Source organism: Drosophila obscura, unplaced genomic scaffold, assembly GCF_018151105.1.
Source record: "Drosophila obscura isolate BZ-5 IFL unplaced genomic scaffold, ASM1815110v1 contig_200, whole genome shotgun sequence".
In the NCBI taxonomy this organism is placed as follows: domain Eukaryota; kingdom Metazoa; phylum Arthropoda; class Insecta; order Diptera; family Drosophilidae; genus Drosophila; species Drosophila obscura.
The window spans coordinates 465,857-492,226 of record NW_024542791.1 but is presented as its reverse complement, the minus strand read 5'-3'; the positions used below and the strand labels follow the sequence as shown (position 1 = coordinate 492,226).

General features: G+C 43.4%; 11 protein-coding genes across 13 annotated transcripts; 5 read left to right on the top strand and 6 right to left on the bottom strand.

Annotated features, from left to right (window-relative positions):
- Window positions 1-974: 974 nt before the first annotated feature.
- On the bottom strand, window positions 975-1,978 carry LOC111073039 (ficolin-1-like). Its single transcript, XM_022365163.2, has 3 exons — window positions 1,866-1,978; window positions 1,239-1,801; window positions 975-1,157 (listed from the first exon to the last, which is right to left on the bottom strand). Exons 1-3 carry the CDS (start codon window positions 1,938-1,940, stop codon window positions 1,034-1,036), a joined length of 762 nt encoding a protein of 253 aa, XP_022220855.2. The 5' UTR covers window positions 1,941-1,978; the 3' UTR covers window positions 975-1,033.
- Window positions 1,979-5,102: 3,124 nt separating this feature from the next.
- On the top strand, window positions 5,103-6,456 carry LOC121404408. Its single transcript, XM_041593790.1, has one exon. It carries the CDS (start codon window positions 5,171-5,173, stop codon window positions 6,320-6,322), a length of 1,152 nt encoding a protein of 383 aa, XP_041449724.1. The 5' UTR covers window positions 5,103-5,170; the 3' UTR covers window positions 6,323-6,456.
- On the bottom strand, window positions 6,367-7,271 carry LOC121404409 (protein cornichon homolog 4-like). Its single transcript, XM_041593791.1, has 3 exons — window positions 7,134-7,271; window positions 6,746-7,068; window positions 6,367-6,678 (listed from the first exon to the last, which is right to left on the bottom strand). The coding sequence occupies exons 1-3, from the start codon at window positions 7,209-7,211 to the stop codon at window positions 6,606-6,608; spliced, it is 474 nt and encodes a 157-aa protein (XP_041449725.1). The 5' UTR covers window positions 7,212-7,271; the 3' UTR covers window positions 6,367-6,605.
- A 1,861-nt stretch (window positions 7,272-9,132) lies between these two features.
- LOC121404416 (ficolin-2-like) lies at window positions 9,133-10,034 on the bottom strand. Its single transcript, XM_041593824.1, is given in 3 exon segments — window positions 9,133-9,277; window positions 9,340-9,899; window positions 9,963-10,034. Coding segments are annotated over 3 exon segments (777 nt in total).
- A 2,110-nt stretch (window positions 10,035-12,144) lies between these two features.
- Window positions 12,145-13,082, top strand: LOC111073093 (protein cornichon homolog 4). Its single transcript, XM_022365225.2, has 3 exons — window positions 12,145-12,315; window positions 12,381-12,703; window positions 12,771-13,082. Exons 1-3 carry the CDS (start codon window positions 12,238-12,240, stop codon window positions 12,841-12,843), a joined length of 474 nt encoding a protein of 157 aa, XP_022220917.1. The 5' UTR covers window positions 12,145-12,237; the 3' UTR covers window positions 12,844-13,082.
- LOC111073090 lies at window positions 12,993-14,372 on the bottom strand. Its single transcript, XM_041593961.1, has one exon. It carries the CDS (start codon window positions 14,276-14,278, stop codon window positions 13,127-13,129), a length of 1,152 nt encoding a protein of 383 aa, XP_041449895.1. The 5' UTR covers window positions 14,279-14,372; the 3' UTR covers window positions 12,993-13,126.
- Window positions 14,373-14,548: 176 nt separating this feature from the next.
- Window positions 14,549-16,322, top strand: LOC111073088 (serine--tRNA ligase, cytoplasmic). The gene has a single exon (XM_022365218.2). It carries the CDS (start codon window positions 14,640-14,642, stop codon window positions 16,143-16,145), a length of 1,506 nt encoding a protein of 501 aa, XP_022220910.2. The 5' UTR covers window positions 14,549-14,639; the 3' UTR covers window positions 16,146-16,322.
- Window positions 16,323-16,385: 63 nt separating this feature from the next.
- Window positions 16,386-19,461, top strand: LOC111073086 (trichohyalin). The gene is given in 6 exon segments (XM_022365216.2): window positions 16,386-16,738; window positions 16,795-17,637; window positions 17,639-18,138; window positions 18,197-18,587; window positions 18,647-19,170; window positions 19,241-19,461. Coding segments are annotated over 6 exon segments (2,634 nt in total). The 5' UTR covers window positions 16,386-16,513; the 3' UTR covers window positions 19,392-19,461.
- Window positions 19,388-20,974, bottom strand: LOC111073089 (palmitoyltransferase ZDHHC23). 2 transcript variants are annotated; one of them, XM_022365219.2, is made up of 3 exons: window positions 20,785-20,974; window positions 19,823-20,716; window positions 19,388-19,766 (listed from the first exon to the last, which is right to left on the bottom strand). In XM_022365219.2, exons 1-3 carry the CDS (start codon window positions 20,961-20,963, stop codon window positions 19,580-19,582), a joined length of 1,260 nt encoding a protein of 419 aa, XP_022220911.1. In that variant the 5' UTR covers window positions 20,964-20,974; the 3' UTR covers window positions 19,388-19,579. The 2 variants fall into 2 exon arrangements, with proteins under 2 accessions (XP_022220911.1, XP_022220912.1); XM_022365220.2 differs by having other exon boundaries at window positions 20,796-20,907.
- Window positions 20,975-21,234: 260 nt separating this feature from the next.
- LOC111073091 (histidine protein methyltransferase 1 homolog) lies at window positions 21,235-22,417 on the bottom strand. 2 transcript variants are annotated; one of them, XM_022365224.2, is made up of 3 exons: window positions 22,338-22,417; window positions 21,706-22,250; window positions 21,235-21,647 (listed from the first exon to the last, which is right to left on the bottom strand). In XM_022365224.2, the coding sequence occupies exons 2-3, from the start codon at window positions 22,201-22,203 to the stop codon at window positions 21,237-21,239; spliced, it is 909 nt and encodes a 302-aa protein (XP_022220916.2). In that variant the 5' UTR covers window positions 22,204-22,250; window positions 22,338-22,417; the 3' UTR covers window positions 21,235-21,236. The 2 variants fall into 2 exon arrangements, with proteins under 2 accessions (XP_022220916.2, XP_022220915.2); XM_022365223.2 differs by having other exon boundaries at window positions 22,318-22,397.
- A 10-nt stretch (window positions 22,418-22,427) lies between these two features.
- LOC111073087 (splicing factor 3B subunit 2) lies at window positions 22,428-25,118 on the top strand. The gene is given in 6 exon segments (XM_022365217.2): window positions 22,428-22,536; window positions 22,588-23,255; window positions 23,321-24,287; window positions 24,350-24,594; window positions 24,672-24,780; window positions 24,783-25,118. Coding segments are annotated over 6 exon segments (2,277 nt in total). The 5' UTR covers window positions 22,428-22,512; the 3' UTR covers window positions 25,047-25,118.
- The last annotated feature ends 1,252 nt before the right edge of the window (window positions 25,119-26,370 follow it).

Here is a 26,370-nt window from a genome sequence, read left to right as displayed (position 1 = left end):
GCCTAGAACTTTACCAAACACTGGTGGTGTGGAAAAGAGTTATTTGCACAAACTTTAACTTATTCGAATAAATGAAGAATTAAATTACATATTTGTAAAGCAGAACGAGTTACTTATTGCTTCATAATAAATCGTGAACTTTCTGGTGTACCGAAGGACCAATAACATACATATTTAAGAATTATTTTTATTATTTTTTATTTTATATATTTATTGAGAAATGAATCTCAGCTATTACATTGGCTAGTAAAGAAGAGTCTACTTAGTTTTTGTAGGAAAAGTACAAATTTGAAATAATACACCATTCAATGTTCCAATTAGTGAAATGGAAATGAAACGATCTCCGCATCATACCAGCGAGGAGATGCTCCTGCCTCCACTACACCATACAAAGAGAACTAGAACCAATCAAAAATATGTAAGTAAATGTAAGTAAAGCTGAACTTTATGTCTCCAGGCGTACATTTTAGGGAAACCTGTGATTCGCCAAATACGATGAGTTCTACATCGAAATTTTCATCATCGTCGTTTCATGTCGTTTGAAAAGCAGAGTGAAAGATATGGCAGGAAGTTGAAATCGCTCTTACCAAGGTTACCGGCCAAACAATCTACAAATTTATTGTTGAAGAATCCTGGAAGGTCTGAGCCTACCTCAGCCTGAGTTAAGTCCTCACATGGTTATAATGATATGTTGTTCTGTTGATGGCCGTATTCTCATAACTAATTTTGTTTTTTAAATAATTATTGTAAGCTTTGACTGTTATTTTTGAGGACATACTATTCATATGAGAGAGCTAAATCTTGCTAAATCAAAATGCAATGGAACAAATATTTCCATAAACTATTTATGATACTGTTTTGGGTTTTCTTTAAATAACATTTTCCATTAAGAAAGATCAGTAGTTCAAGAACAGTATGATGCAGCATAATTAATGTTTGCCTTGAACTCAGATTTTCATACGGAATTATAGAAATGCGTGGAAGTTAAATATTTATTTCATTTAGCTATAGATGTTAACATCATACTGCATGATCACTTTGGACGAACCATCATCTGCATTGCTCTGTGTGAATAATCACCTCGAAAAGTCTCCCACATCATTCCCTTCCACTTCATCCCAGGCATATTACCCCTCATATACAGGCCGAAAAGTGCACTGAAATTATGAGAATAGAATAAAATCAATGCAATACAAAATGTTCATAAGGTAAAAATTTACATATGTATATGTACATACCTATCGCCACAACTATTGTGCCACCAGGCACTCATGCGGTCATGTGCACAATTACCTTTCTTCCACTGATCGTTGTCCCAGTCGTAGGCTGTAAATTTCTGGGCCCTGCATTTATACATCGAATCACCCGCATCCCCAGTGGAGGAGCCCAACTTTGACATTCGAAATGCGTCATTTTCACTTTCGATGTGGAATTCGTTATATTTGGTATATCTCTGGTTTCCTTCGAAATCCTCCAGGTGAACGTATAGCTCTTGGGTCTGTGATTTCGTTATGGCGTGCAGCTTTTCCAATCCTATGAAGAATTCGCCCCTGATGTCCCCGAATCCCCTCCTGAACTCATCCCACCTGCGATAGAAATTTAGCTCTCCATTTGTTCGACGGGCGATCACAGTCCAGCCAGGCCCAGCAATCTTTGCATCACAGAAAACTTCAAACGGTTCTAGGTTCCCTACCGTTATGTTATGTATACCATTAATAGCCGTATCAATAGGACATTGGCTATTTGGATTCTGAATCGCCAATCCTCGAATGTCACTACTGTCCGTTCCGTTTACGACACTCTGAAAGTAGGTTTTTCTTTGCTGTTTACGAATTAAAATCTTTTGAATATACTCGAAACCTTACCACTTCTGCTGCAAATCCTGTGCTTTTGAAAAGAAAAAACACAAGCAACCAGGAGATCCAACCAATAGACTGCATTGTTACCCGCTGATGACTGACTACCGAGTGTCATTGAATTGCGTCTTTTTATATCTCTTCCAATTTGGATTTATCTAATCGCACTATTCGCATTATTTGTTAACACTTTTCCAATTTTCTACGTCTTAAAGAATCAAACAAATTTAACACACTAAGTGTAACTGATTATATTCGAATATACTCGTACTTATACATATGTATGTATGTAAGGGTAGATAATGTCACAGTTTACAACATGGTTAAGTTGGGAGTGCTAGTCATTATGGTAAATATATAATACCAGAGCACCTGGTGACCAAAGGTAAAGGCTGTTCCGTAACAGTCAGAAAGAAGTGTTTCAGACTCCATAAATTATTTCAATTTACTGCTTCAAAAGCTTTCCCAAGGAACCAAACCCACTTTTTCTAATAGATTTGGGGCTTTGAAATTGTTTGATGATCATTTTTCTTTCTACGGCAGAACTAGTTTTTAAAGAATTTATTTTATTTTAGTTTATTAATTAGGCGTCGTTTAAGGTACAGAAATTCATTAAAATCTATGGAGAAACGGTAAAGCTAAAATTGGTACCAACCCTCACAAAAAAGAGGCATGATGATGGAATCACAGTATTATTTTCCGCTGCTGTTTAATTTGAGGTGGGTTAGGTGGGTTAAGTGCGTAGTATATTTTGAAATGAGACGGTATATTTTGGTATATTTCCGAGGGTAAGACGGTATATTATCAATAAATCGGCGGTCACACTCATATCCATTTAATTAAAAACAAATCAAATTAAAGCTGTCAAACGATTGATAGTTGGAAAAAAGAATCGATACTATCGTGATAGTATCGGGCTCAAATAACACTACTCGACAAAATCGAACTTTTTTTTTCCTCAAGGATCCAAACCGACTTTTTCTGATAGAAATGAGGATTTACAATTTTTTAAAGAATTATGGTTTTTTTTCTATGGCAGAACTTTTTTTTTAAGAATTTTTGAAGTCTGGTATTTTTTTTTAACTTTTTTCAAAGGTAGCGCTTGTTTTTTTCACATAGCTCTAGAATCTTACGTCTGGTTGTAAAGAACTTTGCTATTTTGAAAAGATAATTAAAACAGCTAGAAGTTAAGCCCAAACACTTTGTGATTACCGTCTGGGAAATATAAAGCATTGAAATGCAAAAATGATGATTTTTGTGCGGTATTTTTTACGAAATTTTGACTTTAAAAACTCAGGAAGGTGCATTATAGGTATAGGCATTATATTGTATAGGTGCATTAATTTGGCGTCGTTCAAGGTATCGCTCATTAAAATCTATGGAGAGACTTTGGAGCTAAAATTCGTTAACTAAACCTAAAATATGGAGAAAATGAACAAAAAATACCTTTTGGAAGGTTGCGAGCCCATTGGCAGTTGGGCCCGCAACCATCAAAAAGGTATTTTTTGTTCATTTTTTTCATTTTTTAGCTTCTAGCTGTTTAAATTATCTTTTCAAAATAGCAAAGATACTAGAGCTATGTGAAAAAAACAAGCGCTACCTCTGAAAAAAGCTTAAAAAAAATACCAGTTTTCAAAAATTCTTCAAGAAAAAGTTCTGCCATAGAAAAAAAAAAAATATTATCAAACCATTTCTAAGCCCCAAATCTTTAAGAAAAAGTTCGTTTTGTTCCTTGAGGAAAAATCGTGTTGACTAGTGTAATTATTAATTATTTTTTTGTTGATATTTACTGGTTACTAACCTGATTAAATAGAGCGGGGTTAAGCTAGTTTTTTCTCGGTTTCTGAGTTTTCTGAGGTTCCAGTCACACACGACAAAACAAATCAAGTGAACTATTTATTTTTCCATATGTATACATTTGAAAATGACCGCCAAACACATTTGGCGCACAAAAAATACTGACATTTTTATACCCGTAATCAAAAAAGAGTTAAGGGGTATATTAGATTTGTGGTAAAAGTGGATGTGTGCAACGCAGAGAAGGAAACGTTTCCGACCCCATAAAGTATATATATTCTTGATCAGCATCAATAGCCGAGTCTATATAGCCATGTCCGTCTGTCCGTCCGTCTGTCCGTCTGTCCGTCTTGATGAGCGCCTGGATCTCAGAGACTATAAGAGCTAGAGAAACCAAATTTGGTTTCCAGACTCATGTGATATCACACTGCTACAAGTGTATTTCAAAATTTCGCCCCGCCCCCTTCCGCCCACACAAAGGACGAAAATCTGTGGCAGGCACAGTTTTAAAGATACGATAAAACTAAAAAAGCAGTATCGTAGAAAATGCCCATATCTACCAGATTGCCGAATCTGAATCAGATCGGATCATAATTATAGCCAGAATGAAGAAATTAATTTTCAGTTGCTTCCCCTCCCCCTCCCGCCGACGAAAACGCATCTCATTTTCCTTCTCGCTCGCACATTCTGCCGCGTTCAGTGCGCGAGCAACCCCTAGCGGAGGAGATGTAGAATCTAATTGGAACATGTAAAATCTACATGTTAGATGTATAATATACATTGTATATGTAGATGTAGATATCATATGTAGCAAAAAAATGTAAAATGTAAAATTTTTTTTTTTCTAAAATTCTTAAAAATCATAAGCTCAAAAATGTATATACTGACTGAGTACGGGTATAAGTAGAGTCGCGTCCCCAGAAGCGACTCACACGTTCCTTCTCGTTCGCTCTCAATTCGTGTTGGGTTTTCAAAATTTGCTTTCTTTCCCGAGGTGAAGAGAGCGTTTTTGTGGTGACTTTCCATTCCTTTTCGTGGTATGAGAAACATGTATCTTACGGGAACGTTCCCATAAGATACATTTGATTTGTATGGGAAAAATTTCACCAACATCTGGAAATGAATAGGCAGCATTGTTCTGCAACTTTGGCACGGAATGAGCAACAATCTGCATACCTTGGGAAAATGGATATTATGGAATTAAGATATTGTTTGTAATTTCAGGCTCCAATTAATGCAGAAACTACTCAGTCTCCGTTTTAAAGATATAAATGAAATTTTGCAACTCACGGGTTCCAATAATAGGTATCAGGACCGGGATAAATGTATGCATTTATAGGTAAAAAACATGTCAATCTAGGATAAAATCATAAATAATGTTTTAATGGAGCTTGGAACAAAACATTTAACACCAATTAAAAGAAATAAGGTATACAAAGGTCCAGCTGTTCAAAAATAGTCCAATAAAAAAAAATACAACAAAAAGCAACTAATCAGAATCCAAACTCAACTGCAATATGGACTTTATTGAGCAGGAAGTGAGTGATTTTCGATCTAGCTGTGAAAAGGAAGTGCCGCACAGCAGAATCATAATTTGTTCCAGCTCCCTAATTAGGGTTGACATCTATCCTGAACGTCCCAATCGCTTGATGACCGTATGCTTGCGTTTTCCTGAGGATTATCCGAAGATTACACCCATTCTAGTTGAGTTGAAGAGTCAAGCGTACTCGGAAAGGCTTCTCTCCGAGTTGACCCGCCTAATTGATGACCATGCTCGGGAGTTCTTGGGCAAGCCGCAGGCTTTACTGGTCCTGGCATTTGTCCAGCAATACCTATCGGACAATCCCTTGTGCGTGTGCTTGGACGAGATAAAGCAACTGAGAGTGGACATCAAGACGCGAGTGGTCTGCCCCGAGCTAACCGGTGGAGAGTCTGCTCACGTGGAGAGTCAGCTAAAGTTGCGACAGAAGAACAACAGCGTTGAGTTGATAGCCAGAGGCGGAAGATTTACATACAGAGTGACGGCAGTCGTGCCCGACATCTATCCCGCCCAATGTGTGGAGCTGAAAGGGCAGGAATCCAATTTGCCGGCAGTTCTGGTGCGCTACCTCAACGGACAGTCCAGGGAGATTGCCCGACAGTGTGTGGAACCGCCTCACCGCCTCAGCAAAGATGAGCTGGCCAACTTTCGGCCAGCGAAAAGCCTTTATCGTTCACTGAAGTTCTGCCTGGAGGCTACCCGGGATTTCCACGTCGAACGTTGCCCCATTTGTGATAAAACTGTTTTGCCCAACAATCCGACGGATGTGGAGCTGGAGGAGAACGCCGATGCCTACATCGAACGTGTCTACTGTGGTCACCTGTTTCACCAGGGCTGCCTTAAACAATACCTTGCCGAACCACCATTTCCCCGAGGTGGCAAACTCTGTCCCGCCAAGCGACGCCACCCGAGATCTGATGCCCAAACCTACATGGGCAGCAGGGCAGGATCAGCATCAGTTCAGGGCGTAGTAGCGTCAGCCAGCTCGAAGCCTTTGGATAATGCTGTGTGTGGCATTAAGTTGGCACACGATCGTTGGGTGGTTAGTGTGAAAACGGCCGAGGCACGCTGGGCCCAGAAGCAGGCACGCCAGCGTGAGCTGGAGGAGGTGGTGGATTTTCTACAATAAACAAGGAAGGGATCAAATCAGATCAGATCACATAGAGTGCATTGTTAAATTTGTATAGCTATTGTATTTTGTGATGTCTTATCGAATACGCTTATATTACTAAAGATGGAATAAATAAAATGATGATGAAGTGCGACTAGGTTGGTTTTTGTTTTGTTTTGGAAATTATAAACCTTGTTTATAGGATGCCGAAGAAGTCAAAGGGTTTGTGTAAACTCAGATAACCGAAAATGTGCGTTAATCTGGAAGCCCTTCGAGTTCAGGCTTAGCATTTAGCTAAAGTTTAGAAATCTGTGATAATTTCATCATCCTCGTACCGCTTGATGGGATCTCCCTTGATCAGCGATGAAATAAGACTATGGATAGAGAGTGAGATAAACCAATTTGACAACTGTTATAAAGGATATTCAAATGCTTGCTTACCAATATAAACCGACAAAGAACATAACAAAGTAGTAGCCTAAATAGATCATGCAGTTCCTTAAATGCACCTTTAACAATCCACGACTATGTATATCCACCGGATCGTAGACGCCTAAGCTGTCCCGCCGCTGACGATGCAGCTCATAATATAGCCAAAGGACCATGGGCAGATTGAGCAAAAACATTATCCAGTGTCCGCCCAGCAAGAGGAGGCCGCATAGCAACGCGTGAGAGCCAAATTTTGGTATTACCCAAAAGTTGAGCCGCCGACAACACTCCTGGGCGTTCAAATAGTCGCACTCCAGGTCAGCCAATGTCAGAACCTTTATGAGATTGTTTGTTATTAAATTTTCCATATATGTACATATACAAATCAAATTTAACTCACATAATAAATTAACAGCAGAAGTATGGCCCCATAGACCAGCAGGGTGATGCAGAAGATGGCTGTTTCGGGCAGAAACATAATTGCACTAGAGATTCACTTTTTTACTTACAAATAACGTTTCTTAACTATTTCAGCATTTTTTTGCCCAACTTTGACATTCGATATAGATCATATTCACTTTCGATGTAGAACTCATAGTATTTGGCGAATCGCGGGTTTCCCTCAAAGTCCTCTAGGTGTACATAAAGTTCGTGGTTTTGTGATTTCGTTATGCCATGCAGCCTATCCAATCCTATGAAGAAGTCGCCCTTGATGTTCCCAAATCCAGTCTTGTACTCCCCCCAGTTCCGGAAGAAATTAAGCTCTCCATTTGTTCGTCGGGCTATCACAGGCCAGCCAGGACCCGCAATTGTTGCATCGCAGGAAACTTCAAGGGGTTCCAGGTTCTCTAAAATTATGGTATGTATTCCGTTTGCACTCGGATGAAGGGGACACTGGCTATTAGGATTCTGAAAATTCAACCATTAAACATCCCAACGTTCTTCGTTCCGTTTACGACACTCTGAAAGTAGGTTTTTTGCCATTTACGAATAATAATCGTATGAATAAGCTCGAAACTTTACCACTGATGCTGTGGTAATATATCATATTTTTGATTGGTTCTAGTTCTCTTTCTATAGTGTAGTGGAGGCAGGATCTCCTCGCTGGTATGATGCGGAGATCGTTTCATTTCCATTTCACTAATTGGAACATTGAATGGTATATTATTTAAAATTTTTACTTTTCCTACAAAAACTAAGTAGACTCTTCTTTACTAGCCAATGTAATAGCTGAGATTCATTTCTCAATAAATATATAAAATAAGAAAAAATAATAAAAATAATTCTTAAATATGCATGTTATTGACCCTTCGGTACACAGAAAGTTCACGATTTATTATGAAGCAATAAGTAACTCGTTCTGCTTTACAAATATGTAATTTAATTCTTCGTTTATTCGAATAAGTTAAAGTTTGTGCAAATAACTCTTTTCCACACCACCAGTGTTTGGTAAAGTTCTAGGCGCGTTTTTTTTAACGTGGTATCCCCAGTAGGCCTACTCCACGCCACTAACCATACAGTATACTGTATGGTTAGTGTCCACGCTCTCCACTCCACACTTCAAATCAAAATCGTGTCCATGTATCCTGAAATATAAATTGCAGAAAACTTTGTGTAAATTTCACAATGAAAAGCATATTTTATCGCGGTTCGCCGAGGTAAGCCAATTAAAATCAAACAATTAATTACCTGTGTTTTTAGTATGTGGCGGCATATGTGGCGGCATATGTGGCGGCGTATTTGGCTGCTGCACCTTTGACTGTATATCCTGTGTGGTCCTCGCAAACCCTGGATCATCTCACCTACAACTTCTCGGATCTCTCAAGGGCATCATTGAAAGATGCCCCCAAGAGGGAATAAAAGAGGCTCTGCTACGGTAGGAACGGGCGGCTAAACAAAAAGAACAATTTTGGAAAAGAAAATTATTTAAATAAAAACAAAAACAATAATTTGGGCTTACGATTTCGAGTGTTTTAAAAAAAATCCACTTTTTACTTAAACATAACTAAAAATATTTACACTTTTTGCTTATAACTACTCAACAAAAACTTTGTTGATGTGTATGTGTTGGACTCCACAACACACTGACTATTTTTCAGTATTCTCACACGAAGCGGAATTCGACAACTGCGTTTCCATTCGGCATGGATTACTGAGATTACTTTTTTGTTGTAAATTGATTTGATATGCCACGATTTGTTAAGTTTGAATTCAAGTTCAAGGAATACTAAAGGTATAAGGTATAACGGTACATTTAATCAACTTCATCAATCTTTTATATGTCATTTTTAAAGGTATAAGAACCTAAAGTGAAGAGCATAGGCTCGTTTGAAAATAAGAGGTTGTTACCGCCAATACCGCCAATATTAAAGAAAGAGACGTTACAGTTTAAAATTATTTTATTTCTTCGTGGAACAATTTTACGTTGGCCGAACCATCATTTGCATTACTTTGTGGGAATCATATTCTCCAAAAGTCCCCCACCTCATTCCCTTCATTAACAATCCATCCCTTCTACCATCAATATACATGCCGAAAAGGTTACTGAAATGATGGAAATAAAATCAATCATTGCAATACAAAATTTTCATATTCATAGTACATACCTATCGCCACAATTATTGTGCCACCATGCACCCATGCGGTCATGTGCACAATTACCACCCGACCACAAATCGTTGTCCCTGTCGAAGGTCGTAAATCGCTGGTTGATGTGTTTAAAGTTCAGCGAATCACCCGCATCACCAGTGAAGGCGCCCAACCTTGACATTCGATATAAGTCATTTTCACTTTCGATGTGGAATTCTTTATATTTGGTATATCTCTGGTTTCCTTCGAAATTCTCCAGGTGAACGTATAGCTCTTGGGTCTGTGATTTCGTTATGGCGTGCAGCTTATCCAATCCTATGAAGAATTCGCCACTGATGTCCCCGAATCCCCTCTTGAACTCATCCCACTTGCGATAGAAATTTAGCTCTCCATTTGTTCGACGGGCGATCACAGTCCAGCCAGGCCCAGCAATCTTTGCATCGCAGAAAACTTCAAACGGTTCTAGGTTCCCTACCGTTATGTTATGTATACCATTAATAGCCGTATCAATAGGACATTGGCTATTTGGAATCGCCAATCCTTGAATGTCACTATTGTCCGTTCCGTTTACGAAACTCTGCAAGTAGGTTATTTTTGCTCTTTACTAATTCAAATCTTATAAATATGATCTAAACTTTACCACTACTGCTGCAAATCCTGTGCTTTTGCATAGGAAAAAGACTAGCAGCCAATTGATCCACATTGACTGCATTATTAACCACTAAAAAAAGACTGAAGAGGAATAGCACTCTTCAGTAGCAGCTTTTTATACCATTTTCTAATCTTGATTTTTCTTATCGTCCCAATACATTTTGACTGATTTGAAAAATGCCATATCTTTTCCAAGAATATTGCGAATCCCGTCATATTTTTCTTTTAATGGCAGCAAGGCTGATAACACTAGTCAACACGATTTTTCCTCAAGGAACAAAACGAACTTTTTCTTAAAGATTTGGGGCTTAGAAATGGTTTGATGATATTTTTTTTTTTCCTATGGCAGAACTTTTTTTTGGAGAAGAATTTTTGAAAACTGGTATTTTTTTTTAAAGCTTTTTTACGAGGTAGCGCTTGTTTTCATTAAAAAGTGATGGAGGACTTTGGAGCTAAAATTCGTTAACTAAACCTAAAATATGGAAAAAATTAACAAAAAATACCTTTTGGAAGGTTGCGAGCCCATTGGCAGTTGGGAATTGGGATCGCGATCAGGTACCAAATGTACAACCCTTGTTCGTTTGCTTTGTTCCCAATTGGCAGTTGGGACCGCAACATTCCAAAAGGTATTTTTTGTTCATTTTTTTCATATTTTAGGTTTAGTTAACGAATTTTAGCTCCAAAGTCTCTCCATAGATTTTAATGAGCGATACCTTGAACGACGCCAAATTAATGCACCTATACACAAAAAAATAGAGGACACAGGATATAATTTTTTTTCTACTTTTCCTGAGTTTTTAAAGTCAAAATTTCGTAAAAAATACCGCACAAAAATCATCATTTTTGCATTTCAATGCTTTATATTTCCCAGACGGTAAGCTGTAATCACAAAGTGTTTGGGCTTAACTTCTAGCTGTTTTAATTATCTTTTCAAAATAGCAAAGTTCTTTACAACCAGACGTAAGATTCTAGAGCTATGTGAAAAAAACAAGCGCTACCTCTGAAAAAAGCATAAAAAAAAAATACCAGACTTCAAAAATTCTTAAAAAAAAAGTTCTGACATAGAAAAAAAACCATAATTCTTTAAAAAATTTTAAATCCCCATATCTATCAGAAAAAGTCGGTTTGGATCCTTGAGGAAAAAAAAAGTTCGATTTTGTCGAGTAGTGTAACGTTTATTATATTGCTAAACTATTCGCTTCATTTGTTCAACTCTGTTACTCAGTTCCTTCTAATAAACATCCCTTTATTCTGGCTTCATCTTACATATTTTTTCCCAATCAATCTTATCCTTTCCACATGAATAGTTTTAACTGCATCTATCCCCCCTTCATCGACTATAATGACCTCTTAATTAATTTAAAATCATGTAAATTTTCTTTTTCTACTGGCCCCGATATGGTTCCGAGTGCTGTTCTTAAACTTTGTGCATATTCTCTCTGTATGCCCCTAGCACCTATCTCTCGAGCTCGGCGATTTCCCACCGTCTGGAAAGAGTCATATATTATTCCCATTCATAAAAAGGTAGACACCGGATTTTCTAATTACCGTGGGATCTCCAACTTATCTGCCATTCCCGAACTCTTCGAAAAAATAATTACTTCCCAGCTCCAACACTTTTGTTGTTCCTTATTCTCTGAATCGCCGCACGGATTTGTGAATTGTCGGTCTTTTTCTTCTAACCTCCTGGAATTTTCCAATTTGAACTGAAGTTAAAAAAACAGGTCGAAACATGTTTAAGTAGAGGGGCGCTTAAGTGGGTTAAGCGCGTAGTATATTTTGAAAATGAGATGGTATATTTTGGTATATTTCCGAGAGTTAGACGGTATATTATCAATAAATCGGCGGTCACACTCATATGCATTTAATTAAAAACAAATCAAATTAAAGCTGTCAAACGATTGATAGTTGGAAAAAACAATCGATACTATCGTAATAGTATCGGGCTCAAATATTTATTAAAAAACCATTGAAACCTTTTAGGAACTAGTCCATTGTAAAAATTTGATGCCACCTGTCGATTTGTTTATAAATGTATCTTTGTATTTTATAGCAGCCAATCCAAAAATATCAAATGGGCAACGACTGTAGCTCGATACTATCATGATAGTCGCAAAACTGTCGATATTAGAGGCTATCAGTAAAATATCGATACTATCGATAGTGCCCTCGATGGTTTGACACCTCTAAATCAAAGGCAAAAAAATGCTGAAATAGTTAAGAAACGTTATTTGTAAGTAAAAAAGTGAATCTCTAGTGCAATTATGTTTCTGCCCGAAACAGCCATCTTCTGCATCACCCTGCTGGTCTATGGGGCCATACTTCTGCTGTTAATTTATTATGTGAGTTAAATTTGATTTGTATATGTACATATATGGAAAATTTAATAACAAACAATCTCATAAAGGTTCTGACATTGGCTGACCTGGAGTGCGACTATTTGAACGCCCAGGAGTGTTGTCGGCGGCTTAACTTTTGGGTAATACCAAAATTTGGCTCCCACGCGTTGCTATGCGGCCTCCTCTTGCTGGGCGGACACTGGATAATGTTTTTGCTCAATCTGCCCATGGTCCTTTGGCTATATTATGAGCTGCATCGTCAGCGGCGGGACAGCTTAGGCGTCTACGATCCGGTGGATATACATAGTCGTGGATTGTTAAAGGTGCATTTAAGGAACTGCATGATCTATTTAGGCTACTACTTTGTTATGTTCTTTGTCGGTTTATATTGGTAAGCAAGCATTTGAATATCCTTTATAACAGTTGTCAAATTGGTTTATCTCACTCTCTATCCATAGTCTTATTTCATCGCTGATCAAGGGAGATCCCATCAAGCGGTACGAGGATGATGAAATTATCACAGATTTCTAAACTTTAGCTAAATGCTAAGCCTGAACTCGAAGGGCTTCCAGATTAACGCACATTTTCGGTTATCTGAGTTTACACAAACCCTTTGACTTCTTCGGCATCCTATAAACAAGGTTTATAATTTCCAAAACAAAACAAAAACCAACCTAGTCGCACTTCATCATCATTTTATTTATTCCATCTTTAGTAATATAAGCGTATTCGATAAGACATCACAAAATACAATAGCTATACAAATTTAACAATGCACTCTATGTGATCTGATCTGATTTGATCCCTTCCTTGTTTATTGTAGAAAATCCACCACCTCCTCCAGCTCACGCTGGCGTGCCTGCTTCTGGGCCCAGCGTGCCTCGGCCGTTTTCACACTAACCACCCAACGATCGTGTGCCAACTTAATGCCACACACAGCATTATCCAAAGGCTTCGAGCTGGCTGACGCTACTACGCCCTGAACTGATGCTGATCCTGCCCTGCTGCCCATGTAGGTTTGGGCATCAGATCTCGGGTGGCGTCGCTTGGCGGGACAGAGTTTGCCACCTCGGGGAAATGGTGGTTCGGCAAGGTATTGTTTAAGGCAGCCCTGGTGAAACAGGTGACCACAGTAGACACGTTCGATGTAGGCATCGGCGTTCTCCTCCAGCTCCACATCCGTCGGATTGTTGGGCAAAACAGTTTTATCACAAATGGGGCAACGTTCGACGTGGAAATCCCGGGTAGCCTCCAGGCAGAACTTCAGTGAACGATAAAGGCTTTTCGCTGGCCGAAAGTTGGCCAGCTCATCTTTGCTGAGGCGGTGAGGCGGTTCCACACACTGTCGGGCAATCTCCCTGGACTGTCCGTTGAGGTAGCGCACCAGAACTGCCGGCAAATTGGATTCCTGCCCTTTCAGCTCCACACATTGGGCGGGATAGATGTCGGGCACGACTGCCGTCACTCTGTATGTAAATCTTCCGCCTCTGGCTATCAACTCAACGCTGTTGTTCTTCTGTCGCAACTTTAGCTGACTCTCCACGTGAGCAGACTCTCCACCGGTTAGCTCGGGGCAGACCACTCGCGTCTTGATGTCCACTCTCAGTTGCTTTATCTCGTCCAAGCACACGCACAAGGGATTGTCCGATAGGTATTGCTGGACAAATGCCAGGACCAGTAAAGCCTGCGGCTTGCCCAAGAACTCCCGAGCATGGTCATCAATTAGGCGGGTCAACTCGGAGAGAAGCCTTTCCGAGTACGCTCGACTCTTCAACTCAACTAGAATGGGTGTAATCTTCGGATAATCCTCAGGAAAACGCAAGCATACGGTCATCAAGCGATTGGGACGTTCAGGATAGATGTCAACCCTAATTAGGGAGCTGGAACAAATTATGATTCTGCTGTGCGGCACTTCCTTTTCACAGCTAGATCGAAAATCACTCACTTCCTGCTCAATAAAGTCCATATTGCAGTTGAGTTTGGATTCTGATTAGTTGCTTTTTGTTGTATTTTTTTTTATTGGACTATTTTTGAACAGCTGGAAGCCAGGGCTGCAAGCAGTGCGAAATATTAAGCACTGATTTGTAAAATAAAAACATAGCTATATAGCTATTGCTTACTTATTCTTCCGAAATAAGCTAAAAACATTAATTCCTAATAAAATTTTCAGGTAAATTTGTATAATTTAATTTCATAAATGAGTGCTTGTGTACGCGGCTTTGGGAACTTTGCAGCACTGCCCAGCTGACGCAAAAACCCAGCCACGTTGTGAAAACGCCGACAAAACTGAAACCGATTCGAAAACTAAATTAAAGCATAGCAAAGATATGGTGCTGGATTTGGATCTGTTTCGCAGCGACAAGGGCGGCAATCCCGATGCCGTGCGTGACAATCAGAAGCGACGCTTCAAAGATGTCGCCCTGGTGGAGACTGTAATTGCGAAGGACAGCGAGTGGCGTCAGTGCCGTCATCGGGCCGACAATCTGAACAAAGTGAAGAATGTCTGCAGCAAGGCGATTGGCGAGAAGATGAAGAAGAAGGAGCCAGTGGGTGCCATGAGCGAGGAGCTGCCAGCTGCGGTAACCGCAAGCCTATCTGACATTGTGGCCGAAACGCTGCAGCCGCTAACGGTCAATCAGATCAAGCAGCTGCGCGTGCTCATCGACAATGCCATGACGGAGAACCAAAAGTCCCTGGAGCTGGCGGAGCTGACCAGAAACACGTCCTTGCGGGAGGTTGGCAATCACCTGCACGAGTCGGTGCCCGTTTCCAACGATGAGGAGGAGAACCGCGTCGAGAGGACCTTTGGCGATTGCGAGAAGCGCGGCAAGTACTCGCATGTGGATCTCATTGCGATGATTGATGGCATGAACGCAGAGAAAGGATGTGTGGTATCTGGCGGACGCGGCTATTTCCTGACCGGTGCCGCTGTCTTCCTGGAGCAGGCTCTCATTCAACATGCCCTGCACTCGCTGTACGCCAAGGATTATGTGCCCCTGTACACGCCCTTCTTTATGCGCAAAGAGGTGATGCAAGAGGTGGCCCAACTGTCGCAGTTCGACGAGGAGCTCTACAAGGTGGTGGGCAAGGGAAGCGAGAAGGCGGAGGAGGTTGGCACAGACGAGAAGTACCTGATTGCCACCTCTGAGCAGCCCATTGCCGCCTATCATCGCGACGAATGGCTGCCCGAGGCCTCACTGCCCATCAAATATGCCGGCCTGTCCACGTGCTTTCGTCAGGAGGTGGGCTCCCATGGGCGCGACACACGCGGCATCTTCCGCGTGCATCAGTTCGAGAAGGTCGAACAGTTTGTGCTCACTTCCCCGCACGACAACAAATCCTGGGAGATGATGGACGAGATGATTGGCAATGCCGAGCAATTCTGTCAGTCCCTGGGCATTCCCTACCGCGTTGTGAACATTGTGTCCGGTGCCCTCAATCATGCCGCCGCCAAAAAGTTGGATCTGGAGGCCTGGTTTGGCGGCAGCGGTGCCTACAGAGAGCTCGTCTCCTGCTCAAATTGCCTGGACTACCAGGCGCGTCGCCTGCTGGTTCGCTTTGGCCAAACCAAAAAGATGAACGCCGCCGTGGACTACGTGCACATGTTGAATGCCACAATGTGCGCGGCCACACGGGTCATTTGCGCCATTCTGGAGACACATCAGACAGAGACGGGCATCAAGGTGCCGGAGCCACTCAAGAAATATATGCCGGCCAAGTTCCAGGATGAGATTCCATTCGTCAAGCCTGCACCCATCGATCTGGAGCTGGCTGCGGCCGAGAAACAAAAGGGCAAGAAGGACAAGAGCAAGAAGGATCCAGCTGCCGGTTAATCGGCTACCTTGCATCCCCGCCCCTCCTCTATGATTATTAACTGCTAAAAACTAAGCTTGCAAAGTCCTCAAAATCTTTTGTTATCCAACTATCTAACGACTTATCTACTATTTATGGCATTTATGTGAACACTTTTTTATAAATTAAATTGGAACAAGCTGTGCTTTGAATGCAAATTCAATTTGTTATTACTTAGCTAAAGGTTCGGACGATTGCTATGGATACGCAGCCCGCCGGCCGCTAGAATTTCCAGTTACCAAGGCAACGTTTTTTTTTTTTTTTAATTTGTTTACTCTGGCGTATCAGTTTCATATCACAATTCATATTGGAACTAAAGAAAACTGAAAATATATAGAGATTCATAAAAATGCTTCATGCAAAACGTCGCGAAAAGTCCAAGTCCAAGGACACACGCTGGGATCGCATACGCAAGCGTCATCTGAATGCGCATCCCTTGGGCCTAAAGACCGATGCAGTGCGTCGCTTCATCGAAGTGGATTACGTGGGCCAGCGGCAGGAGAAGCTGCTGATTGAGGGCGAACATGCCAAGCAATTGAATCCCAGTGTGATCATGGACATGCGCCATGAAATGGTGAGACGGATCGACCCTCACCCCCCCTTGTTCACTAATTGGGTTTGCTTTTTCAGTTTCAGAAAATTCCGCACAAGCTGCCGCTGGCTACCCTGGCCCATGGCAGCACACTGGCGTCCACCAAGGCGCACAACCTGGAGGTGGAGCAGCGCTATATCAACAATCAGTTGATAAAGTTTCGCCAGCAGCTGGCCAGGCAGCATCCCCAGAGGAGCAAGGACATTCGCGTGCCGCCCACCAAGCCGGACTTCAAGCTGAACAATGGACCTTTGATGCAGAGTTTGGCCCAGGCCGCACAGCACATTGATGATTTCTATAGCACGCCAGTGCAGGCCTTGGGCCAGGCGGCACAGATGTGCTCGAACACAAAGAGTGTGGCTACGGCAAGCCTGCTGCACGAGCTGGGCGCCGAACAGGAGGCGGATATGGATCACGAGTGGGTGGAGCAGGAGGCGCTGCTGGAAGAGCTCCCCGGCTTTAGGGCGGAGCAAGTGAAGCCGTTGTCCATGGACTCCCTGGAGTATCGCAATTTCGCCAAGCAGATTCAAGTCGATCAGAGCAAGGAGCTGCTGCTGCGCTGCCGCACACCCAGCCCTCTCACCTCCACTGAGGAGTTCTTCAAGCCCATGCGAGCTGCTGCCGAGCGTCAGATGCTGCACGTTCGCACCATACGCCACGAGGAAGAGTTGCAGGAGCAGCAGCAGTTGGAGCAGCAATTGGAGTTGGAGTTGCCGCCACAACTGCAGAGGGAGCCATCCAGCTGCTCGAACACAAGCGATGGCATTGACTCGGTCATATCCGATCTGGCAGAGGAGGCATTGTACGAACTGCAAATGGAAGCGGCAGAAGAGCAAAAAGAAAAGGAAAAGGATTTGCCCGCAGCCACAAAGCATGTACAGTTTCCAATTGCCGTCACCACAAGTTCCCAGCCAAACTGTGGAGGAATCTGAACCCGAAATGGAGCCAGAACCATTGCTCATTCGCCGCATAGAGCTGCCCAAAGTGGTGGTCAAGCCGAAGGAACCAGAGCCCACGCAAGAGCTGTCCAGTGCCAGTGATGATGAAAGCGATCTGGCCACGAGCCACGAGAAGCAGAAGATCATCGAGCAACTGTTCCAGGCCAGAGCCAACACACAGATCGGGCTGATGCGCAAATACTTCCTCAAGTGGATACACTATACCACCCTGGAGAAGATCGAGCGGGAGCAGGGACACGCCAGCCAAACGCACGATAATCGCGTGCAAAAGATCAACGCCTTTCTGGACAAGGTGCGGATGGAGAAGAAGCGCATACGCACGGCCCAGCAGGCGGACACAGCCAGCGAGGTGAACAAGGTCACACAGCAGTCGCTGGAACAGCGCCAGGAGGCTGTCAAGATGGCCAAGCAGTTCAAGAATAAGTAAAACCATAAAACCTTCTCGTATTGCACTCCACTTATTTCACTTGTTGCCCCACAGATTAAAGGTGCAGCAGGACATCATTGACCTGCAGAGGATCAAGCTGGAGCGCCAGGAGCGTCTCATTATGCAGCTGAAGCTAAGCAAACTCAGCGACGAGGCCAAAGAGGCGCGCGAGGATCTGAAGCAGGAGCTGAAGACAGTCATACGATGCGGCGATCCCAAGGCAAAGGCCAAGGCCAAGTGTCTCCAGTTGATTGGCAGCCTACGGGATGCCGATGATGAAGCCATGGCCAGACTGCAAGGCAAGGCATTGCTGCAGCCCCGCTTCCTGCAGCACATGCAGGAACGTGCCGTGGAGAGGAGTGTGCGACATGAGCAGGCACGCCAGCGTCGTGCTCAGGCCGAGGCCGAGCGAGAGGCCACCAAGCATGCCTTAGAGGAGGCCAAGGTGCGATGGCACATCTTTAATATTTACAAAGTGTTTCTATATCCATCTGTACATTGCAGCGCCAAGAGGACGAAGAGGCCAAGCGTCTGAGAATCGAGGTTCTAAAGGAGAAACGCCGTCAAGAGAAAATGGCCAAAGTGCTGAAGGAGCGCGAGCGTCAGCGTTTCATTGAGAACCAACGAAAGGCCGCCGAGTTCAGTCGCGGCCTGCTGCTGCGCCGCGTGGGCATGGAGGCCTTTAAGCGTTTGCTGCAACGCAAGCGAGATAATCTGGTCAAGTCTGAGGAATTCCGACGCAAGCTGTACAAGAAGAATGCCTTTCGGTTCTGGCGCGAGTACACGGCATTCAGGCAGCGCGAGAAGCTGGTGCGGGCCGAACAGTGCTGGCGGCGCATACTCAAGAGACGCGCCCTCAATGAGTGGATGGCGTATGTGCAGAATGAACGAAGCAAAATGCTGGTGGCCATCGATTGGCATGCTCTGCGTACCACCGAACATTGGTTTGAGCGATGGTTTAGGTACACGACCCACTGTCGCATGGCGGAGGATACCAAGATGAAGCAGGCCATCTCCCATCACGAGTGGTAGGTTCAAACTGAGCTTAAAGGTTCATGCGGATTGTGTGTCATATTTTGTTCTGTTTCCTCTTGCCAGGCACCTGAAATGGAAGGTCTTGGACTGCTGGCAGCGTCTGCCGCAAATATTGAAAATAGAAAAGGAAACGGAGGAGCGACGCCAGCGTTGGCGCATGAAAATCTGGGAGCTATTGCCAGACTACAAGCCGCGAGAGGATAGCTTGTGGTAGTTTCACGTTACTTAATTTTATTTATTTTGAATAGTTTTGGATATTGCATTTAAGTTCCTTAAAAGCGCTACGACACTACAACTACCAAGAGAACACTGAGAGAGAGGGAGAGTGTTGTGTGTATGGAAATACTATAGTATTTGGGCGATAAGTTTTGTGCTGTTTCGATTGAGTATTTGGTATTTGAATCACTGTAAAATGGCACGCCAATTGCTCCAGATGCGATTGCGAACGACTGCTGCAGCATTGGCTGCGCGTTTATATTCGTGCAGAGTGGTATCGTTCCACCACAAGAATGCCTGGCGTGCCAGCAGGAAGCTTATGTAGTTTGAAATGAGCAGGCTATAACAGGCCACCACAAAGGATATTCCCAATCTGTAGAAAACGAGAAATAGTCATTGTCCAGACTCCCAATGGGATTTTGTACTCACTCGAAACTCTCAAAGACTTCGCTGCAATCGTCCGGCAGCAGCAAGGCATAGCCGAAAGGACGCAACAACAGAAAAGGATGGCATATCGAAGTTAGAGTCAAATTAGCGCCCAATATCAATGCGACGAGGGATGTGAATAGCCCTGCTATATACCACGACTGGTTGCGTTCGCCGATGCAGCAATTGAGCCAGTAGCTGTGATGGGAACGCCGCTTGACACACGTGCCGCACACCTGGCAATGGTAGGCCCGTCTGGGCGTCACCTTTCGACAGCTCTCACAGATGTTCGGCTGGCCATGCATCAGACCCGCACGCTCCGCTGTGTCTATGTCCACGACCTCCTCATCGTTCAGATCCAGCACGCTGTCCATCTGGAGTGTGGTCTGTGCCTCGGCCTGCTCTTCGCCGCTCGAGGCCTCGGCGATGCCGGGTAGCTCGTCCTTGGGTGTGGTGCCATACTGAGCCGAAACTAGATTGAGTGGAGCCAGGCGGTGCGTGCGATATAAGCAATAGATGCCCGCACAGGTGAAAAACATTAGGAAATAGTTCTCCTCCGGCACAAGCTCCAGCAGTGGCACCTGACACTCAAATATGACAATCATGTAGAACACGGAGAACACCGTCCAGCTGAGAAAGAAATTGGTCCGTGTGGCCGTCTTCTTGGCCAGCTGAAGACCCCAAATGGAGAAGCCCACCATGGTCAGCATGAGAACAATAGCCGTTTTGGAGTTCAAGGTGGCCAGGCCCAGCATGAGTGGGATTATGAAGGCTGGCGCAATAGCGGCCGGCGATATCCGCTTGGCCCCACCCCGCCATGGCAGACGTAGGCGGTCTTGGAAAGCAATCAGCATGCCGTCTATATTGCGTCGATCAATGCGCCTGCACGTGACGAGTCTACACAGGCAATAAAAATATATTTTGTAATGATTTTCAATGTATTCCAAAAGGTTTCGTCCGCATACCGTGTGCATACCAAGTCAAAGTCGTCGCAATTACAACAGCATCCCAGCAGATGGGACTTCTGGTTGTTGGCTTGATCAATATATTCGCAACAGCAAAGTGTCCTCTTGGGCTGGGATTCGTCAGACTCTGCTTTCCTAGCCGCTGCAATGAAATCGGCGGTGGCAGACATGACGAACATCGATTAGGCGAGACCCGACCGGATTGAACGTGAAGAATGGCAGCGTCCAGGCAGCGTGTACAGAAACAGTTTAGATAAGATTAATTTACGGCCAATCGGCTGTCTCAATCTAAGTTTATAAGTGAGCAGAAACCTCCCTGTGTGAAGCATTTTAATTATTTTATCTGATCGACGGCAAAATATACTTACACAAAAACAACAAATCGGCTGTACCAGGGCTTCATGTTCAAATTATCGCCATACGCTTGTTGACGATTGTTTCGATAGTTGGTATTATTTAAATTTTATTTTCAAAATGCCCCGTTTTAGATTTTCGTCTGCCTGCCACACATTTTCACTATCAAAGGCGGTTCCCTGCTTAATTACCTCGACGAACTGCTCCAGGCCACCACCCACACCGAAATAATGAGATTTTCCAGCAACTAAAACGGTGCCATCTGCTTTCAGGCGACTGCTGAACGTGTCCAACAGCTTCTGCTGGTTTTCTATGTTGTATATAGTCTCCGATGTTAGTATCAGGTCGTACTTTTCTGTGTCCAACGTAAGCAGAGCAAAATGTGACCAATCACCGGAGTAGAAGCTTGTGTTGTCCTCCAAAAATGCCAGTTTGTCATCATCCGAAAGATCCGATTGCACATTTAGCATCACATTTGGTATGGTAATTTGTTCCAAAACATCCTTGTTCTAAAGATATTAAAGGACATTATTTACAGGCACTTAGCAGCATTTTACTGGTACTTGCATAGTCTTGAAAATCAACTTTGGCACCAGATTGCAGGGCATATATTCCCAACAATCCGGAGCCACATCCCAAGTCCAAGACTCTCTTGTCTTTCCAGTAACTGTCCTCATAGTTATCCGATAGATATAGCAATAAATCGTCTGTACATTCCCATATTTTCGCACCACCTTCATAGACTCCGGTTATTAGATCCGAATGGCTTTCCTCGGACTTCTTAATATCGCGACTCTCCAGCTCGCCATGGATTTTGATGTCCTCAAGTAAGAATCCAGCTATTAGATGCCGTATTTCAGTATTGCCTACCTTCAGATCTTTGGCATTGAGTTCGTACAAATCCAGACGTGATAATGCGGTTTGAGTCGGTTTAATTTTTTCTGCCTTGTACCAGACAATATCCTTGACAATTGCAGAATCCTCTTGTTCGACTTTCTGTAAGCTATCCTCGTCAAAAGGGCTCTTAGCTGCTTCAGTTTCTACTTCAAAATTGAATTTGAACATTTTGAGTTATTTCTATCCGACAGTGATAAAAGCGTCCAGCCACGCAACTGTAATAGGATGAAGAGCAACAAGGTTGGTTTAAATATAATTTGTAAATTATTAACTTATATTTACCAATTAAATTGGTAATTTACAATTAGTTTTCCGCCGTCAGCTGGTCAGCACGTTTTGTATTTTGATAATACGGAGCCAGTGCTGAAAAACGCCGGCTGCTATCGATTGGTTTTCGCTTGCACCCCTGGTATCGCACATCTCAAAAAATTGTTTTTTCACGAGAAATTGTGCCTGTTTATAAATTTTTTTTAATTTATGGCGGACCAATTAATCAACGAAGTGAGTTTATTGCAACAAACAGAAGCCCCCATTAAATGTTTCTTCAATTAGGGCGACCAGCCAGCGCCACTGATGTCCATACGCCTCGACCAACAACATGACGACAATGCGGCGACAGCGATCAATGGGAATGGTAATGGCAGTGTAGTGGATGCACCCGGCGACGATGCTGAGGACAGTGTTGATGGTGAGAAACCGGCCACTGAATTGGTTCTGCCCAAGGCTCTGGAGGACGTGCTGGCCCTGAAGGACCAAAGAGTGGCCGAATTTGACGTGGATGCCGATTCCCTGGGTGGCAGCGGGGGAGGAGCTCTGCAGGACGGCGATGACGCCGATGTGGGGGAGGACAGTGATGATGATGCTGTGAACCAGGTGAATGGCACTGGCGGTGATAAGACGGGAAAGCAGAGCAAAGCGGAAAAGAACAAAAAGAAAAAACGCCGCAAGAAGCAAAATAGGAAAATACGGCAGCTTTTGGAGTACGAGAGACAACAGCAGTTGGCCCACGTAGATGAGGCCGGAGCAGAGCCGGAGGTCACAGAGCCAGTGGCTGAGGAGGCTAAAGCGCCGGCCAGTGACGAAGAGCAGGAGAGGCAAGAGAAGGATAGTAGAAAGGACAAGCATAGAGAGAGTCGCAGCAGGAAAAAGAAGGATCGCAGCGATGAGAAGGAAAAGGAAAAGAAGCTCGCAGAGGGCAGCAAACTTGACGTAACCATTGAGTAAGTTTTTGGTTCTTTCGATTGACATACCGAAGCTAATTAATTAATCCAATTTCCTTACTTAGGTATGTGCCTGAGAAGATAACCATTGCAGATCTGGCGCCCATGTATCGCCAGTTCTACAGAGTCTTTGAACTCTTCAAGTTGGAAAATAAACCGAAGCCTGTGGAAAAGGACAAGTTGGCCCTGGACTCGGAGACGGTGGCTAAGGCTAAAAAGGCCGCAGACAAGCTGCATGATGACGACGACGATGATGGCGACGAGGACGAAGAAAAGGAGGACAAGGAGAAATTATCCAAAAGAAAGCTCAAGAAGTTGACGCGTCTCAGTGTGGCGGAACTTAAGCAATTAGTCTCCCGTCCCGATGTCGTTGAGATGCACGACGTGACGGCTCGTGATCCCAAATTGCTGGTCCAACTGAAGGCCTACCGGAACACAGTGCAAGTGCCTCGACATTGGTGCTTCAAGCGGAAATATCTGCAGGGGAAGCGTGGCATTGAGAAGCCACCATTCGATCTGCCAGCCTTTATCAAGAAGACGGGCATCATGGAGATGCGAGAGTCGCTCCAAGAGCGCGAGGACGCCAAGACGCTCAAGGCAAAGATGCGTGAACGTGTGCGTCCAAAGATGGGCAAGATTGACATTGATTACCAAAAACTGCACGATGCCTTCTTCAAGTGGCAGACAAAGCCCCGCATGACCATCCATGGCGATCTCTACTACGAGGGCAAGGAATTTGAGACGCGACTTAAAGAGAAGAAGCCGGGCGATCTATCCGAAGAGCTGCGCATTGCTCTGGGCATGCCGGTGGGGCCCAACTCGCACAAGATTCCGCCGCCATGGTTGATTGCCCAGCAGCGCTACGGACCGCCGCCATCATATCCGAATCTGAAAATTCCTGGACTCAATGCGCCCATTCCAGAGGGTACATCGTTCGGTTACCATGCAGGCGGCTGGGGTAAGCCGCCCGTCGATGAGAACGGCAAGCCCTTGTATGGTGATGTATTTGGCACCAGTATATTGGACTTGGATGTTAGTATTGAGACCCTTCCCCCCTACCCAAACTTGTATGTAATCTTTGGATACTTTTCTAGAACGGCATCGATGAGGCTGACATCGAGCGCAATCAATGGGGCGAACTGGAATCAGAGTCGGAGGAGTCCTCCGAAGAGGAGGAGGAAGACGGTGAAGATCTCGGCGATCAGCAGGATGAAACTGGTCTGGTTACCCCGGTCGAGGGTCTTGTGACACCATCAGGGCTGACCAGTGTGCCAGCCGGCATGGAGACGCCCGAGAACATTGAACTACGTAAAAAGAAAATTGAAGCTGAAATGGAGGAGTAAGTCATAGTATACTGCCAGGACCAGATCAGACCAGACTCTTTACTAATCACATAATGTTCTTCCCGTCTGTTAGCAATGAAACCCCCGTACTGTATCAAGTGCTGCCGGAGAAGCGCACAGACCGCATAGGCGCTTCCATGATGGGATCGACGCACGTCTATGACGTTAGTGGTGGTGGAATGCGGCCAACAAACAGCCTGCAGCTCGCACCACAACGGATCGTGAGGGCATTGTGGAATTGGCCCTGGATCCCAGCGAATTGGACATGGACAATGACGCCATGGCCCAGCGGTACGAGCAACAGATGCGCGAGCAACAGAATCACCTGCAGAAGGAGGATCTATCGGATATGTTGGCCGAGCATGTGGCACGCCAGAAATCGAAGCGCAAGCGACAGCAAACGGATCCGGCAAAGGCCACAAAGAAGTACAAGGAGTTCAAGTTTTAGTTTTAAATCTTCTACAATAAAAAACTAATTTTCCATTTGTGCTTCATGAATGTCATTAAAAATAGTAACTAATGAGATTTCTATGTGCTTGTATTATGCATGGGGCACACATGTGACAGATGGTAAGATGAAGCTACAAAGTTTTTACAGCTCGATTGATAGCTGCATTCAAAGGCTTTTTAGAATTGCAAAGAGTATTTACAACTAGGTGTAGGATAATCAAGTTATGTGGAAGAAAATATATCAAAAAAATTAGTGTTTTCAGATAGTATATTCAGACCCAAATCAGTTTCAACTACAACTAATTTCCTTCAAGCAATATTAAAAAAAAAATATTTCATTCTTTTTGAATGTTTTGACGGTATAATGAACTCTTTTCCACACCACCAGTATTTGGTAGAGTCCAAGGGGCGTTTTTTTTAACGTGGTATCCCCAGTAGGCCTATTCCACGCTCCGCATCTCAATCATCTATTGTATTCTAAAATATAAATTGCACAGAATTATGTATAATTTTCACAATGAAGAGTCTTTTTTTGGAACTAAATAATTACCAGTAGATGTGGTAGTGGTGATGCTGTGTTGTGTGATGTGTGATGTGCCGCCATGTGCTTGTGCGTTGTGTACTTGTCTTGTACGCTCCATCCATATCTCCTTATCTGCTTTTCCGCCTCGTCGTCCAATCCTTCGATCCAACCTTGCTGCGTGTTGGTGTACTGTTCTTGTTTAATTTTTCTGACAGGGGTTTCCAACAGAGCCATCTGAGTGTGCCGGTGTGTAAGTCTGCAGTTGAGTGAGAGTGACTAACGAGCCTAACCTAAATATTTTTACACTTTTTGCTTAAAATTAATCCGAAACAAAAAAATCGGAAATTATATTTGTTAAAATTTTGAATTTTGTGTGTTCACAGTCCGGGCTGCCGAACTGAACTGATTATTTTTAGGTATTCTCACACGCATCCAAATTTGACAACTGTGGTTTCCCTGGGCATGGATTACTGGGTTTACTTTTTTTTGTCGGAAATATGTGGATTTAGTTTTTTGGGAAAAGCTCTAGGACCTAGTGGATTTTAGTGGTGGATGGAAGAACTTTGGATGATCCCAACCTATTAATGATACTACAACTCCGTTCCCTTGGATTTATGAATAATTTACATGCATAAATTAAATGCGTTCTTTCTATTATCTCTTGACAAATGTAACTGTTTAATAACAATTTTTATTAAATTCAAGTTGGCTTTTCTTCACATATCAGTATTTTTAAGATATTTTACTTTTTTCTTTAAAAATCAATCGAGAATTCTTTTTATAAGTAAAGACTCAAAAA

Bases quoted from the DNA above. Each gene is read 5' to 3' on its own strand.
- LOC111073093 (XM_022365225.2), top strand. From the start codon at position 12,238: ATGTTTCTGCCCGAAACAGCCATCTTCTGCATCACCCTGCTGGTCTAT. The intron at 12,316-12,380 runs GTGAGTTAAATT...AATCTCATAAAG, and splicing joins TTCTGCTGTTAATTTATTAT to GTTCTGACATTGGCTGACCT. The intron at 12,704-12,770 runs GTAAGCAAGCAT...CTCTATCCATAG, and splicing joins TTCTTTGTCGGTTTATATTG to TCTTATTTCATCGCTGATCA.
- LOC121404409 (XM_041593791.1), bottom strand. From the start codon at position 7,211: ATGTTTCTGCCCGAAACAGCCATCTTCTGCATCACCCTGCTGGTCTAT. The intron at 7,069-7,133 runs GTGAGTTAAATT...AATCTCATAAAG, and splicing joins TTCTGCTGTTAATTTATTAT to GTTCTGACATTGGCTGACCT. The intron at 6,679-6,745 runs GTAAGCAAGCAT...CTCTATCCATAG, and splicing joins TTCTTTGTCGGTTTATATTG to TCTTATTTCATCGCTGATCA.
- LOC121404408 (XM_041593790.1), top strand. From the start codon at position 5,171: ATGGACTTTATTGAGCAGGAAGTGAGTGATTTTCGATCTAGCTGTGAA.
- LOC111073088 (XM_022365218.2), top strand. From the start codon at position 14,640: ATGGTGCTGGATTTGGATCTGTTTCGCAGCGACAAGGGCGGCAATCCC.
- LOC111073089 (XM_022365219.2), bottom strand. From the start codon at position 20,963: ATGTTCGTCATGTCTGCCACCGCCGATTTCATTGCAGCGGCTAGGAAA. The intron at 20,717-20,784 runs GTATGCGGACGA...TTGCCTGTGTAG, and splicing joins TTTGACTTGGTATGCACACG to ACTCGTCACGTGCAGGCGCA. The intron at 19,767-19,822 runs GTGAGTACAAAA...CGTTTTCTACAG, and splicing joins GAAGTCTTTGAGAGTTTCGA to ATTGGGAATATCCTTTGTGG.
- LOC111073039 (XM_022365163.2), bottom strand. From the start codon at position 1,940: ATGCAGTCTATTGGTTGGATCTCCTGGTTGCTTGTGTTTTTTCTTTTC. The intron at 1,802-1,865 runs GTAAGGTTTCGA...ACCTACTTTCAG, and splicing joins CAGGATTTGCAGCAGAAGTG to AGTGTCGTAAACGGAACGGA. The intron at 1,158-1,238 runs GTATGTACATAT...TCATAATTTCAG, and splicing joins CACAATAGTTGTGGCGATAG to TGCACTTTTCGGCCTGTATA.
- LOC111073090 (XM_041593961.1), bottom strand. From the start codon at position 14,278: ATGGACTTTATTGAGCAGGAAGTGAGTGATTTTCGATCTAGCTGTGAA.
- LOC111073091 (XM_022365224.2), bottom strand. From the start codon at position 22,203: ATGTTCAAATTCAATTTTGAAGTAGAAACTGAAGCAGCTAAGAGCCCT. The intron at 21,648-21,705 runs GCAAGTACCAGT...TAATATCTTTAG, and splicing joins AAGTTGATTTTCAAGACTAT to AACAAGGATGTTTTGGAACA.